The 16,478-nt window shown below is 35.1% G+C and overlaps 1 protein-coding gene across 4 annotated transcripts in view; it reads left to right on the top strand.

Annotated features, from left to right (window-relative positions):
* NECTIN3 (nectin cell adhesion molecule 3) overlaps nucleotides 1-16,478 on the top strand; it is a 133,936-nt gene that overhangs the window by 29,543 nt on the left and 87,915 nt on the right. For 3 of the 4 annotated variants that reach the window (XM_059164199.1, XM_059164200.1, XM_059164197.1), the window contains exon 2: nucleotides 11,856-12,197. In XM_059164199.1, coding sequence (XP_059020182.1) covers nucleotides 11,856-12,197 — 342 coding nt within the window. Of the gene's footprint in view, nucleotides 1-11,304; nucleotides 11,612-11,855; nucleotides 12,198-16,478 lie in introns of those variants that run through there. The other variant, XM_059164198.1, reaches the window with a different exon arrangement.

Genomic DNA, 16,478 nt, shown 5'->3' with positions numbered 1-16,478 from the left:
GATAAGATGATATGATACAATAGGATAAAATTTATAGTTAGTGTTAACATATGGAAATATTTTAGTAGAAGTTTGCTATCTCTTGCATCCGTTATTCCCTGTTTGGTTACATGTAAATCATTATTTAATTCTTTTTGGCTCATTTTTTTGTTGTGTTTTATAGAAAACTCAAATCTGTAGTCAGAAGTTAACTTTTATTAGACTTCCATTCTAGAAAGGTACCCCATGTAACAAATGTTATATAGCTGTACTATTCAGTACTGTAGTTATTAGCCAGATGTAGTAATTGAGCTATTCTCAGAATTGTTAAACACTGTGTCAAAGCATAATTAGAAGTTTTAGTTTTAGTTTATTCTCTGCTGTGTTATTTCTGATTACTGCCCTTTACTCATTTTGGATTCAACCTTCCAATCTTATTTTCTGTATTTTCATGTAATACTGGATCTGTTATTAACCTGCATTGGCCTTCCTAGCCATGAAAATCTTGGATTCCACCTCTTGCAAAGCTTTTCCTACGATGTTAGATGGCACTGTCTCTTACTATTTGTATGACCCTCGTTAAGTTTTTTTTTTCTTCTTCTTTTTCTTCATGTGTCATATGGGGAAAAAATTACCTATCTACCTCACAATGTGCTTTTTGGAGGGAGAAGGATATCGTATGGGGATCAAATGAAATGGTAAAATGAAAATCCAACAAAATGGTATGTAAAAACTGACAATTTTCAGGAATGTACAACTGTAAGGTGGTGAGACATTTTATTAATGTGAAAACTGAGTTTCAGAGAAATTGATTTCCCCACTGTCTCACCTTATTCACCTTACTTTGCTTAGAACTTTAATTCTGATAATCTTTAGCTACATTGGTTTGTATAATTCTTTGATCCTAATTCCTTTTCTTCCCTTCTTGAGGAGCTGAAAGTATATGGTCTATCACTGAACTTATTTCTTTGTACCATCAACCCGTTTTTCATCTTTGTCTCTGCTAGCCTGGTAAAACTCTCAACCTAGGTTAAATCTTGCATACTGTTTGCCACTTCCAGGCCTCCAGTCAGGCAGCTGAATGCTGTTGGATGTCACCATAATTCAAGAGTAGTAACTGCAGGTGATTCTTTTTTTTTTTTTTTTTTAAGATTTTATTTATTTATCAGAGAGAGAGAGGGGGGGAGAGAGTGAGCACAGGCAGACAGAATGGCAGGCAGAGGCAGAGGGAGAAGCAGGCTCCCTGCTGAGCAAGGAGCTCGATGTGGGACTCGATCCTATGACGCTGGGATCATGGCCTGAGCTAAAGGCAGCTGCTTAACCAACTGAACCACCCAGGCGTCCCGCAGGTGATTCTTGGTACTACCCTGAAAACTACATTTTCCTAGTCAGTGGTTTTTTTTTTTCCTACTCTTAAAAAAATTATCGAGGACTACAGCAGGCTTTTGTTAGTGTGGCTCTTATCTGCCAGTATTTACTTGATTAAAAATTCAAACGGTAATTTTAAAATGTTTTAATTCCTTCAAAAACAATCATTATATGTTAATAAATATTTTGATGAATAATAATTTTTATTAAAAATAGTGATGAGTAGACTACTTCTTTATTTTGCAAATGTTTTTAACATCTATCTTAGTAACAACTGGATTTTCATACCTGCTTCTGTGGTTAACCTGCTGAATATCCTATGTTCTGGAATATATATGGTATACTCTTGACAGAAAGAAATGAAAAATGATAGTTACCTGGAATGACTTGTGACCTGAGTTTTGATTTTATTAACCATCTGAAAAGGTCTTAGGGACTCTCAAAAGTCATACTTTGAATACTACTTCATTCTATTGACTCTTTCCCCATAGCTGTTTTATACCTTCTTTTTAAGCCTCTAGACATCCTCCCTTATTCGCACATGAAATCCCTGCTTTCTGTTTTAAAGAGTAAATGGAAGTAGTCAGAAAAGAACTTTTACTATCATACCTACCCATCTGTAAAGGTAGATTGCCATCTACAACTAAGATGCAGTCAGTGGCTTAATATCCCTGAGTCCTATCCCACACTCTTTTCTAAAAGATAACCAGTTTTAACAACTGTGCCTTCTCTTGTCTCATAAATTTTCCTTTCAGTCATTTCAGTCAGTGTGAAAATACACTATAATATTTCTCATTAAGAAAAGACTTTTCGTGATGCATCATCTCTCTTGAGCTACTGACCAATCTCTGTCTTTATAGTAAAAATCATCTTAAGTTATCTATATACAAAATGTTCTCCAATTCCTCTCCTAGCCTCATTTTTATATAAAACAGCCTTATCGCGTATAAGTAACATAAAATAGGCTGCACCTACTTAATGGTTTACAATTTGATAAGTTTTAACAAAGACGTTGCCTGTTAAAACGTCACTACCTTGAAGATAGTGAATATTATCTGTCATTCTCAAAAGTTTCCTTGTGTTTGTAAATCATCTGTCCCATCCCTGCCTATCCTCCTTCCCCTAAGCAAACACCTGTTTTTTGTCACTGTAAAGTAGTTAGCATTTTCTAGAGTTTTATCTAAATGGAACTATACTTTGTGTACTCTTACTTTCTTCTTTCAGCATAATTACTTTGAAATTTAACCATAGTGTTGCATCTGTCAGTTTATTTCCTTTTATTGTGGGTAGTATTTGGTTATATAAGTACTCCTTTTTAAAATTTATAATACACTTTACCTTTTAAGAGTAGTTTTACTTCATAGCAAAATTGAATGGACAGAGTTCCCATAGGCACTCTAGTCACCCTTCCCCTCAGCAACCCCCATCAGCATCTTCTACCAGAGTGATACATTTGTTAAAATTGATGAAATGATTTTACACTTAATCATCTCCCAAAGGCCATAGTTTACATTAGGGTTCCCTCTTGGTATTGTACATTCCACGGGTTTTGACAAATTTATGACATGGATTCACCATTATAGTATTATGCGTTTTACTCCCCTACAAATTCTTGATATTTTACAGCTATTCATTTTCCCCCCTCCTTTCCACTCCCGGCAACCACTGATCTTTTTACGGTCTCCATAGTTTAGCCTTTTCCAACATACTGCATAATTGGAATCATTCAGTATATGGCCTTTACAGATTGGCTTTTTTTAACTTTATACATTTAAAGTTCCTCCATGGCTTTTGTGGCTTCATACCTCATTTCTTGTTAGTGCTGACTAATATTCCATTGTCCAGATATACCACAGTTTATTCATTCATCTTCTGAAGGACACCTTGGTTGCTTCCAACTTTTGTCAGTTCTGAATAAAGCTGCCATAAACATCCATGATAGGTTTCTGTGTAGACATAAGTTTTCTACTTGTTTGGGTAGAGACAAAGGAATACAGTTGTTGGTTTGAGTATATCTAATTTTCTAAGAAACTGCCAGACTGTCTTCCATAGTGGCTGTACTATTTTTCATTTCTACCAGTAATAAATGGTAGTTCCTGTTGCTCCATAACTTTGTGAGCATTTGGTATTGGCGGTGTTTAAATTTTAGCCATTCTAATAGGTGTGTGGTGATTATCTAGTTGTTGTTTTAATTTGCAGTTATTTAATAATATGATGTTGAGCATCTTTTCATATGCTTCTTTGCCATCTGTGTCTCTTTGGTAAGTGTCTATTAAGGTCATTGGGTCATTTTTCAATTTTTTTTTTCTTACTGTTGAGTTTTAAAAGTTCCCTAATTTGAATATTAGCCCTTTATTACAATTTTTCTTTTGCAAACATACGTATTCTCCCAGTTTGTGACTTGTCTTCTCATTCTCTTGGTACTGTTATTTGCAGAACAGAAATTTTTATTTTGATGATGCCCAGTTTGTCCTTTATTTCTTGGATCATGTCTTTGGTGTCATGTCTAAAAAATGATCACCACCCCCAATATCATCTAGGTTTCTTCCTGTGTTTGTATTCTAGGAATTTTATAGTTTTGCATGTTACATTTATGTTTGTGACCCATTTTGAGTTAATGAAGGGTATAAGGTTGGTCTAGATTCCTGTTTTTGCATGTGGATGTCCAGTTGTTCCAGCAGCATTTGTTGAGAATATTCCCTTTGCTCTATTATATTGCCTTTTCTCCTTTATCTGAATATATTGACTGTAGTCCTCTATTGCTGGGCTCTCTATTATGTTCTTTTGAACTATTTGTCTATTCTTTCACTAATGCCACACTTTCTTGGTTATTATAGCTTTATACTACATCTTGAAGTCATGTGGTGATAGTCCTCTGGCTTTGTTCTTTTTCAATATTGTGTTTGCTATTCTGGGTCTTCCCTTTTTTCAGGAATCAGTGTGTTGCTATCCATAAAGTAGCTTGCTGGGATTTGCCTGAGACTATGTTGAATGCATAGATTAAGTGGGAAGAACTGACATCTTGACAATATTGAGTCTTCCTATCCATGAATATGGAATATGTTTACATTTATTTAGTTCTTCTTTGATCAGTTTTGTAGTTTTCCTCACACAGATCTTGTATATATTTTGTTAAGATTTATATCTAAATATTTCATTTTTGGGGTATTAATGTAAATGATACTGTGGTTGTGTTTTTTTGTTTTTTTTTTTTAATAAACATATATTTTTATCCCCAGGGGTACAGGTCTGTGAATCACCAGGTTTACACACTTCACAGCACTCACCAAAGCACATACCCTCCCCAATGTCCATAATCCCACCCCCTTCTCCCAAACCCCCTCCCCCCAGCAACCCTCAGTTTGTTTTGTGAGATTAAGAGTCACTTATGGTTTGTCTCCCTCCCAATCCCATCTTGTTTCATTGATTCTTCTCCTACCCACTTAAGCCCCCATGTTGCATCACCACTTCCTCATATCAGGGAGATCGTATGATAGTTGTCTTTCTCTGCTTGACTTATTTCGCTAAGCATGATACGCTCTAGTTCCATCCATGTTGTCGCAAATGGCAAGATTTCATTTCTTTTGATGGCTGCATAGTATTCCATTGTGTATATATACCACATCTTCTTGATCCATTCATCTGTTGATGGACATCTAGGTTCTTTCCATAGTTTGGCGATTGTGGACATTGCTGCTATAAACATTCGGGTGCACGTGCCCCTTTGGATCACTACGTTTGTATCTTTAGGGTAAATACCCAATAGTGCAATTGCTGGGTCATGATACTGTGTTTTAATTTGAAATTCCACTTTTCATTGCTAGCATATAGGAAGATAATTTTATCCTACAGCTTAGCTATAACTGCTTATTAGTTTGAAGAGGTTTTCTTGGTCATTTCTTTCTGATTTTCTATGTAGACAGTCATGTCATCTGTGAACAAAGTTTTATTTCTTCTCTCCCAATCACTTTATTTCCCTTTCTTACATTAGCTAGAATGTAAGAAATTATACTAGAATTTATATACTAGAAATTATGTTAAATTTCTAGGATAATGCTGAAAAGGTACAACAGAGGAGGGCTTCCTTGCCTTGTTCCTGACCTGATTGGGAAAGCAGCTAGTTTCTTGGCATTAGTATAATATTAACTGTAGGTTTTTAAAAAATAGGTGTTCTTTCTCGAGTTGAAGATAATCCCCTCTGTTTCTATTTGGTTTTTCCCCTTTGTGGGTGAATAATATTTTATTGTAAGGCTGTACTACAATTTGTTTCTTCAGTCACTTGCTGATGGACATTTTGGTTGGTTCCAGTTTTTGGCTATTAAGAATAAAGTTGCTCTGGGGGCGCGTGGGTGGCTCAGTTGGTTAAGCATCTGCCTTCAGCTCAGGTTGTTATCCCCGGGATCTGGGATCCAGCCCTGAGTCAGTCTCCCTGCCAAGAAGGAAGTCTGCGTCTCCCCCAACTCTGCCCTTCCTTCCCATTCATGCTCTCTCCCTTACTCATTCTCTGTCTTAGGTAAATAAATAAAATCTTAAAGAAAGTTAGTTAGTTGCTGTGAACATTTGTATACAGGTCTTTGTATAGACACACGTTTTCCTTTCCAGTGAATGAAAACAAGACAGAAATGGGTGGATGATATGGTGCTTGTATATTTAACTTTTAAGAAACTGCTGGTGTCTTCCAGTGTGATTGTACCATTTTGCAGTTCAACCAGCAATGAAGAAGAGTTCCAGTACCTTCACATTCTAAAATTTCATATCGTTAGTCTTTTTGATTTTTGGCCTCTTTAATGGATAAGTGTTGTGGTATCTTACTGTGATATTAATTTGCATTTTCTAATGATGTTGAGCACCTATTCATGTGCTATTGGGTGATGTGTCTGTTCAGATATTTTGCTCATTTTTTAATTGGCTTGTTTGTTTTTTCATGAAGTTTTAGGAGATCTTTTGTATTTTATTCTTTATAGATATAAATTCTTTCAAGTTCTTTATCAGATATAAATTCTTTATCAGATATGTTCTGCAAAGTTTTTTCCCAATTAAATGGCTTGTCTTAAGAGTGTGTTTTGAAGAGTAGAAAATACTTGATGAAATCCACTCGTGCTTTTGGTAACATACCTAAGATGTATTTGCCAGTCTAAAGTCACAAAAATTTGTATTTGCATGTCCGTGTGAATTTTAAGAAAAAAAGCTTGTCAATTTTTATAAAAATTTGCTTGGATTCAGATTGGGATTGTGTTTTATCAGCAGCACAATATAGAAAAAAATTAGTATTTTAAGAATATTGAGTCTTTTAACCTATGAGAAAAGTTTATCTTTCCATTTATTTTGGTCTTTAATTCACCTTAGCAATTTTTTATTTAAGATTTTATTTATTGGACAGATGGCAGTGAGAGAGAGACTGTAAGTAGGGGGAGTGGGAAAGGGAGAGGCAGTGAACTGTTGTCACTTTATATTTGGATTTTAGCACTTTAATGTGATCTCTAATATGAATGTCAAGTCATTTTGTTTGTTTTTGTTTTCAAATAACCCATAGAAGTTAGAGTACATGAATCATTACATTTTATTTTTCTGTCACAATTGTTTTTGAATATTTCCAAATGATTTGTGTTCTCTGTATGCTCTAAATAAATAAATTCAAATATACATGAAAAATCCAGACAGCTTTATTTTCACAGATCTAGAGTTTTCATGGGAGCTACAGGTAGGAGGGAAACACTTCTCTTTCTCTCTGAAAGGACAATTAATCAGTTAATGGTACAAATGATATGTTTTTCTTTGGTCTCTAGAGTATACAGTAGCCTGGAATACATTCTGACAATGTCAGATAGGGTCTTGCCAGATATGAAAGGTTCAAGTCTTTGCTGTTCCTTAGCCTCTTTATATTTTAGACTTACGTCATTCCTAATGATGAAGTTACTTCAGATAATTTAGGTCTTTAGAAATAAACATTTATGTTTCTTCAGTATACACTTCTGCTCTCCTGTCAAACTCCATATGGAAAAGGGGAAGAAAAGGGTAGGGGTAGTCTCAGTGTTCTGGAGACCTTGAGAAATGAGGCGTTTGAATAGTGACTTTGGATAAGAACCATGGTGGAGAAACTCTTTCTCCGCAGTTTTAAGATTCCATGGGGGTGGAAATCTTACTTAGAAGTGGTTTTTAACTTTGGGGTTTTGTCTAGGATTGGAAAGTTATACACTTATTTGCAGGGAACAGATATTTAACTTTGGCTGACTAAAACACAAAAAAGGAGATACATTATTAGAAGCTCATGGAATCTCTAAGGGAGAGCCAGATTATCAAAACTTCTTCAGGGATTTAAGGATTGAAACAATAGAAAATAGAAAATTTCCAAGTTTACTTTTGCAAAAATTTCCCAGAATAATTTTGTAGAAAAATTGGAGAGTAAAAATTACTCATTATCTCCTAGATATTAAAACAAAAGATGAAAAAGAAAAACTTGATAGTTGTTAATATTTATGAGTAAAATTAAAAACGTACTAAAAATAGCCATTTGTAGTTTCTTAAATCTACTCAAGCTCTTTACTAAGGGATCAGTTTTTCTGATCAAATCTATTAAACTCTTTTCTACCTTTTATGCTGAGAGTGGATTTCCCTATTTAAATACTGTAGAATATATTTACATGTTATAAATACGTTTTTGAGTCAGTGGATTCTTTTTTTTCTTTTTCCTGTCTCCAAATAGTCCCCTTCATTAATGGTGGCTCACTAGGCCATAGTTCTTACCAGTTGAAAGGAAATATAATTTAGCATAATCCCTCCCAGGTTATTCTGATACCTAATGTCTTGGTGATCAGTTTGCTATAACAAAGCACTATGGACTGGGTGGCTTAAACAACAGATACTTATTTTTCACAGTTTTGGAAACTGAGAAGTCCAAGATCAAGGTGTGAGCAGATTCCATTCCTGATGAGGACCCTCTTCTTGACTTGAAGACAGACACTTGCTTTGTCCTCACATAGTAGAAAGAGAGAGAGCTTGTCTTTCTTCCTTTTCTTGTATGTCACCATAGGGGCTCTACCCTCAATACCTCATATATCTGATTACCACACAAGGGCCCCATCTATAGACATTATCACTTTAGAGATTAGGGCTGCAATAAAAAAATTTGGGGAAGTGCAAATACTCAGTCCGTAACACCTCCTATCTCTTTTCCATTTCCACCTGAGGAGAATTTAATTCTGCTTATTCTTATTTTTAATTTGCTATTATTGTGAACATTACTTATAAATGATTTTGACATCAAAGAGGAACACAAAGTAAAAACTGAAAGTTCTTCCCTAAATCCTCAGTATCCTACTCTCTAGGAATAACTAATGTTGCTTGCCAGAATATACAAAGTTATTGTCAGTATATGTGCACACACGTGTGCCTGTTTTTTACATTTTGATCTTCAGTCGTGTTTGTGTTTAGTGTGAAGCAGGGATCCATTTCCAAGTATTTAGCTCTTGTCCTTTCAGCATCTTGATTAATTCATTATTTCCCCGCTCATAGAAAAATATTGTTGTATATCAGTATAATATATATAATAGTACTGATAAATTTATAGGTCAGTTTGTATACTTTAAATTGTTTTCAGATACTAATAGTAAGCTTTTTATTATTTTTACTTTAGCATTTCCCCTCCCTCCTACTGGACCATTGATGTTTTAGAAATATTTCTTAGCTATTGTTCCTAGTCTTGTTTCAAGAATTTTTATCAGAAATTTCATTGCAGTTGCATTTGTGGTATGGGGCGATATGATGTCTAAATAGCATTAATTTTTCCTACAGGAATATGGCACATGTTACATTTATTCAAGTCAATTGCTCAGGTTTATTAGTTCTTCACAACTTTCTTCATGGGCATTTGAAATATTAATGTTTTACAGATACTGTTTTTTCTGTAATAAATTTGTAAAGATTATCACCTATCCTAACATGTTGATTATATATTTTTAATGTATTTTGCATATTTTTTATGCACCCATATTTTATATGCACCCTTTACTTGGCCGCCTTAGATTTTTCAGTTAACAGGTTTTTCGAATAATAATTCTGTCTGTTTCTTTCTAATGCTTTACCTTCCCTCTTTCTCTTTCTTTCTTTCTACATCATTGCGCTGGAATTTCCGTTTTCATTTGAACAGTGATAATGATACAGCACCATTTTGTCTTGATCTTTTTTAATAGCAATGCCCCCTTTTTCTAGTGTTGATGATGGCCACTGATTTGAGAAGAATCTACTTAATTATTAAGAATCCTTTTTTCCGGGCACCTCCGTGGCTCAGTGGGTTAAAGACCTGCCTTCAGCTCAGGTCACGATCTCAGGGTCCTGGGATCGAGGCCCACATCGGGCTTTCTGTTCAGCAGGGAGCCTGCTTCCTCCTCTCTCTCTGCCTGCCTCTCTGCCTACTAGTGATCTGTCTCTCTGTCAAATAAATAAATAAAATCTTTAAAAAAAAAAAAAATCCTTTTTTCCGATAGGGAGAGGGTGGTTGGGTTACGGACATTGGAGAGGGTATGTGCTATGGTGAGGGCTGTGAAATGTATAAGCCTGATGACTCACAGATGGGGCATTATATGTTACATTGTATGTTAATTAAAATTATATTACATATTTATATTTATATATTAATCTATTTTATATATTTTATATATAAATAATTTTTATATTTATATATTTATATAACTTGTATTTATATGAATTTTATGTACAAAATTACTTATATATAAACAATTCTATATTATACATTATATGTTAATAAAAATTTATGAAAATCCTTTTTTCCTCAGTTGTTAGAGTTTCTTAAAAATTCAGATAATGAATGCTAAATTTTATAAAATGCCTTTTCAACCTCAAATGAGGAAGTCAATGTGAGCTTTCATTGTGATAGTTTAAAAATCTCTTTATATTCTTGAAATTTCCTACTTCATCATATGTCTTTTTCTTTAAACAAAAAGCTGGGTATTATTTCATAACATATGAAAAATTTAATATTCATAAATTGTCCTTTTATGTGTATATTCTGGTTTAGTGCTAGACTTATGATAGCTTGCTGAAATACATTACAGTACTTATAAAATTTATATATTAACTTAGTAATTATCTACACTTGAAAGCATGGTAAAACACAGTGGCAAATTTTGATGTCTCGGTACTTTTTTGGGGCAATGGTTAAAAAACCCTTTTCTTCCTTAACTGTTAAGTATAGTCACTATGAATTGTCTATCCTTTTTCGTAATATATCTCCTAAATGGTACAATTCACTCTCTTGTTTGTTTACTTCTTTTTTAAAATTCATTTACAATTTGGATGGCATAGTTTGCCTAGTTTTTTATTTATATTTTATATATCATTTATGTTGTTTTCATCCCAAAAAGGGTTAGTGGAAATAATAATTTGTGAAGTTTTTGTTGTTGTTTAGAACTCTTTAAACATGTTTAAATACATTTTTCTTGTTTACTTTTTAAGTGATACTCTCTACATTTTTGTATTTATTTAAAAATATCAATAAGACCTTAAATTTCAAAGATACTATTTGTGCAGTGTATTGTTTTTACAGTTTGTAAAAACTGTAAAGTTTGTTTGAGTGTTTATACTGGTTTACTTCTGAATTTGAATATTTATTTTATCAGTACATATGAGTCATAAACTCTCCAAGGGCTTTATATATATGTTCTAATATACTTGTCGATCAGTAACATCTTGCTTGACTTTAGTATTCATAAATATTGGTCTTATTTATTCTAAAATAATTTAGATTTGGACCACGGAAGTCAGTATTACAAGGGAGAAATTTGATGTCATTTCATTTTAACTTTTGCTTATGGAATTATTTTTCTTCATCCATGAAATAGAAAAAAATTAATTTCACATTTACATAATTTTTTAAATTAATGTTTTCTAGTAGTGATCTATCTTAAATGAAGTTTTTTAATAGAGATTCTTGATAGAGGAATCCTCCAGAAGATACTTTGGTAATATATTTGGTTTGACAGATCCTGCATGTATTAGTGATCTATTACAAATTATAAATTACTCTAAAATTCAGTGGCTTTTAAACGACATGCATTTATTATCTCTCTTTGTGTCAGAAATTCATGCATGGCTCAGCTGGGTTCTATGCCTCAGAGTCTTTCACAACACTGCAGTCAGAGGTGTCAGGGCTGGGATCTCATCTGGAGGCTTAACTGGGGAATGATCTCCTTCCAAGCTTATTCTTGGCCCAATGTAGTGCTTTTCCCACTGCGACACATATTGACAGGTATTTGATTTATTTGAGAGTCACTCTTTGGGTCTAACATTCAGCCCCAGGAACATCTACCTCTTTTGAGCTCTTCCTGTTATTTAGTCATAAATGTATGTGTGTATGTGAATGTGCATGGACATGCAGGTGAGCATCTATAGAAGGGTAAGTGGGAGGGACAGAGAGAAACAAGCAGGGAGGGAGAATGATCATATGTTAGTATAACTTTTTTCTATTTTTAAGAACTATTTTTCCCCCATAGGTGCCTTAGCTGGGCCAATTATTGTGGAGCCACATGTCACAGCAGTATGGGGAAAGAATGTTTCATTGAAGTGTTTAATTGAAGTAAATGAAACTATAACACAGATTTCATGGGAGAAGATCCATGGCAAAAGTTCACAGACTGTTGCAGTTCATCATCCTCAGTATGGATTCTCTGTTCAAGGAGAATATCAGGGAAGAGTCTTATTTAAAAACTATTCACTTAATGATGCGACAATTACTCTACATAACATAGGATTTTCTGATTCTGGAAAATACATATGCAAAGCTGTTACATTCCCGCTTGGAAATGCTCAATCCTCTACAACTGTAACTGTATTAGGTAGGTATGCTTGAATTGTATATTTTGGTGGTACTGGCAAGGATTATAATAAAATTTTTTTTAAGATTTTAAAATAATTAACTGTATATACATAAGCCTAGATTTGAAATAATTCAGATATGATTTTTCAAGTGTTTTCTTAAAAATCTGTGATTCTCTGCTCTCTCAATTTAAACAAAATTTTGTATCTACCTACCTATCTGTGTAATGCTGTGTGGTTCTTAGTTATTTTACTTTTTTCATGAAAGATTGGTTTTTAATTACAATACTAAAATGCTGAGTGTTTTTGAATTTTCAGTATTCTTTCTCAAAATTTCAAACTTTAAATTTCCATTTTTAAATAAGCTTGTCCATTTATTTAAATGACTGTTGTCTTAGAGCCATTGATATATTTCCATGTTTCTGAAATCAGATTTTACGTCTGCCACTGTGGATTTCATAGCTGTTTGATCCTTGGGCCTTTGCTTCTAATCAGCAGTCTTCTGCTTTTTCCTTTCTCATAACTTAAAATTTATGGAGGAATTTAAAATGAGCTTATTATTGTTAAGATAGCCACTTGCAGTGAAAGGTATACTAATTTGGAAATACTGGCTTGTATTTTTAGAATACCAGAGTAAAGATTAAGGAGTAATAGCAACCTTAGCATTTTCCAATCAAAGTAGGACTCCTTTAACAGGCAGTCTTTGCATCTGCCTGTTTGTCTCTTGGGGACTTGGTTGGATCTGCTGATAGCTCCCCTCCTCAACCCTCCTTCTTCACTTTCCTTCTGGGTGTTACACCCTAGTAAAAAGCACTTTGTGCTCCTCACTTGGTCTTAGTGTCTGCTTCCAGAGCAGCAAACAAATGCACTGCCCCTAATATTTAAAGGCATTATTTCAGGGTCTCTGACATGCAGGAAAGCCATTTTGTTCAGCTCTTGTCAGATATTTTTTCATGTTGAGAGATACTACTTAAAAATAGAAATTAAATTAAATATTTGAGAATTTCATATGTTTATGACAATGCCTGAACACCTGTGGGAAAATATAACTCATGTTTATGAAAGATACTTTTGAGAAACTTTGACTAGAAGGCAGGGAGCATTGGGTGTTATACACAAACAATGAATCCTGGAACACTGAATCAAAAACTAATGATGTACTGTATGGTGACTAACATTAACATTACAAAAAAAAAAAAGAATAGGTCCAGAAACAAACAAAACAAAAAAGAAGGCAAAAATAAATACCTGAAAAATCAAGTGCAGGCCATCAGGGTTAAAAAAGGTCATAAAAAAAGTTCAATGGCTAGAAAACAGTAGTTTTGTATGGAAGAGGGAACCCATTGGAGTAAGGGGTTTTTTTGCTTTAAATTCTAGTAATTGCCCCTAAATTATCAGTGATTTAAAACTGAGGAGTGTTTATAGTATAAGACTATTCATGATCTTCACCACGCCTATGTATCTAGCTTCATCTGTTTCATCTCTTTCTCCACTTTACAACACAAATAATCATGATGAACTATTTGTAGTTCTGATAATACCGGTTTTTGTTTTACATGTGTTTTTCTTTCTTCTTGGATTGCTTTCTTTTTCTTCCTGTCTTCCTAGTTCTTATATTTAACTGCTATTTATCAAACCACATCCTTTTAGAAAGCCATTGTTGAAATATATACCCACTTGCAGTTTGATTTTCTTTCTTTCTTTCTTTTTTTTTGGCTCTTTTGCCATTTTTTCTTGAGCTTATCTATTGCAGCAGTTACCATACTGTTTGTTGTGTCTTTTCTACATTATAAACACATGGTGGACTACAGCTCTGTACTTTTAAATTTAACTTTATCTCTAAGGCCTACAAGAATTCCTGGTATACAGCAGCCATACACCATGAGTGTTATTTAAGTAGGGTATAGGAATGGATTGGTAAAACTTAGTAGTATACAAAAGTTGTATAGAAAAACAGTTGAACCAGTCGTTGAATTTTGGATAGATTTGGGGTAAGCAGAGGGAAGTAAGTATAGGGAGAATAAATGAGCCAGTGCGGGGAGGCAGAAAACAATATACAATAAGGCAGAGTTCTTTTTAGCATCAGCGTTGTTGACATTTTGGGCTGGAATTCTTTGCTCTAGTGAGCTGTCCTGTCCATTGTAGACTGTTTGGCAATGTCTGTGGAGACATTCTAAGTTATCATCACTGAAAGACTGCTGCTAGCATCTGGTGGGTCTTTCAGTGTTGATAACTTAGAATGTCTCCAGATATTGCCAAGGGTCCTCTGGAAGAGGAGAGGAGAGATCACTCATTGTTGAGCGATTAGTGAAATCATTCATTAGTGGAATCACTGAATAATTTTTTGATTGTTCAGAGGATTTATGTAAAGTACAAGAACTAAAGGCTAGAAAGTTTGAGTAGGACTGCATTAAAGTAACTTGAATGTTATAATGGAGAATTTGAGCTTTGTATTACCTGAAATGCCAAATTTGTATAAGATATTGTACTTCTTGCCTCCCTTCTTCTACCCTCAGACTCCTACTATGTAAAGTGTGGTTGCTGAACTGGCAGCATTGGCATCACTTGGGAGTTTATTAGAAATATAGGATTTGGGGTCCCTCTCAAACTTATTGAATGATAAGTCTACATTTTAGCAGGATTTCTAAGTGATTTGTATACAGAATGAAGTTTGAGAAACACTGGTTTGATCACCTTCTTACCTTGCTTAGAGGGATATTTAAGTCATAATAGACTAGATTTAGGGAGTAATGTGATAAAAGTTATGATTTATGAAGGTCAGTTAGGTGTTTTGATGGATTGAAATGAAGAGGTCCGAGGGGGAGGAGTCAAGATGGCAGAGGAGTAGCAGGCTGAGATCATATCAGATAGCAGGAGATCAGCTAGGTAGTTTATCAAACCTTTCTGAACACCTACAAATCCAACAGGAGATCAAAGAGAAGAAGAGCAGCAATTCTAGAAACAGAAAATCGACCACTTTCTGAAAGGTAGGACCTGCGGAGGAGTGAATCCAAAGCGACGGAAAGATAGACTGCAGGGGGAGAGGCCAGCTCCCAGCAAGCAGGGGAGCAACGGAGCACAAAATCAGAACTTTTAAAAGTCTGCTCCACTGAGGGACATGGCTCCAGAGGCTAAGCCAACTTGAAGCCCACTTGGGGGCGGTGTGGTCTCAGATCCCATGGGGTCACAGAAGAATCAGGGGTGTCTTAGTGTTGCCGAGCTCACAGGTATTAGAGCAAGGAAGCTGGCTACAGAGACAGAGCTGAGGAGTGAGCTCTCAACTTGGAGTTACCTTAAACTGTGATCCGTGGCACAGTCAGGCCACTGCTCTTTGAGCAGGGACTCCAGAAGATCCGGGGAGACCCCCCCCCCCCGCCTCCCCAGAAGAGCCGCAGGGATCTGCTGGGTTTGGAGACTACAGGCGGAGCTGTGTGCCAGAGACAGAGATGCTTGGTCACAGGCTGGGTGAGCTTGGAGTGTGGCCAGAGGCCAGGGAGACGAGAGTGATTGAATCCTTTTCTCCGAGGGTGCACTGAGGAATGGGGCCCTTAGCTCTCCATTACTCCGAGCTGGAGATTGGGAGGCCACCATTTTCATTCCCGTTCTCCAGAGCTCTACAGAAAGCCTTCAGGGAACAAAAGCTCCCAAAAGTCAACCAGAGCAGATTACTTAGCCTAGCCACTAGTAAGGGCAGTGCAATTCTGCCTCCTGCAATGACACTTGAGAATCACTACAACAGGCCCCTCCCCCAGATGATCAGCAAGAAATCTAGCCAAGACCAAGTTCACTTATCAAGAACAGCAGAATTCCAGAGGAGGAGAAAGCAAGGCATGGAATTCATGGCTTTGTCCTCATTATTCTTTAGTCTTGCAAAGTTAATTTTTTAAATTTTATTTTTTTCTATATGCTAATTTTTTTTAACTTTTACCCTTTCCTCTATTAACGTTTTTAAACTAGTTTATCTTAACAACACCTTTCATAAAAAAGATCTTTCTGAACCTTCATTAATATACTCATATTTTATCCTTCATTGTATCTAACTAGAGTTCAGAATGATGATTCTCAAGGTGCTAGCCGGGCTCGAAAAAGGCATGGAAGATATTAGAGAAACCTGTCTGGAGAAATAAAAGCCCTTTCTGGAGAAATAAAAGAACTAAAATCTAATCAAGCTGAAATAAAAAAAGCTATTAATGAGATGCAATCAAAAATGGAGTCTCTTACTGCTAGGATAAATGAGGCAGAAGAGAGAATTAGTGATATAGAAGACCAAATGACAGAGAATAAAGAAGCTGAGTAAAAGA

Source organism: Mustela lutreola, chromosome 2, assembly GCF_030435805.1.
Source record: "Mustela lutreola isolate mMusLut2 chromosome 2, mMusLut2.pri, whole genome shotgun sequence".
Taxonomy (NCBI): Eukaryota; Metazoa; Chordata; class Mammalia; order Carnivora; family Mustelidae; genus Mustela; species Mustela lutreola.
The sequence above is the reverse complement of the archived record's forward strand: the minus strand, read 5'-3'. Positions and strand labels throughout refer to the sequence as shown.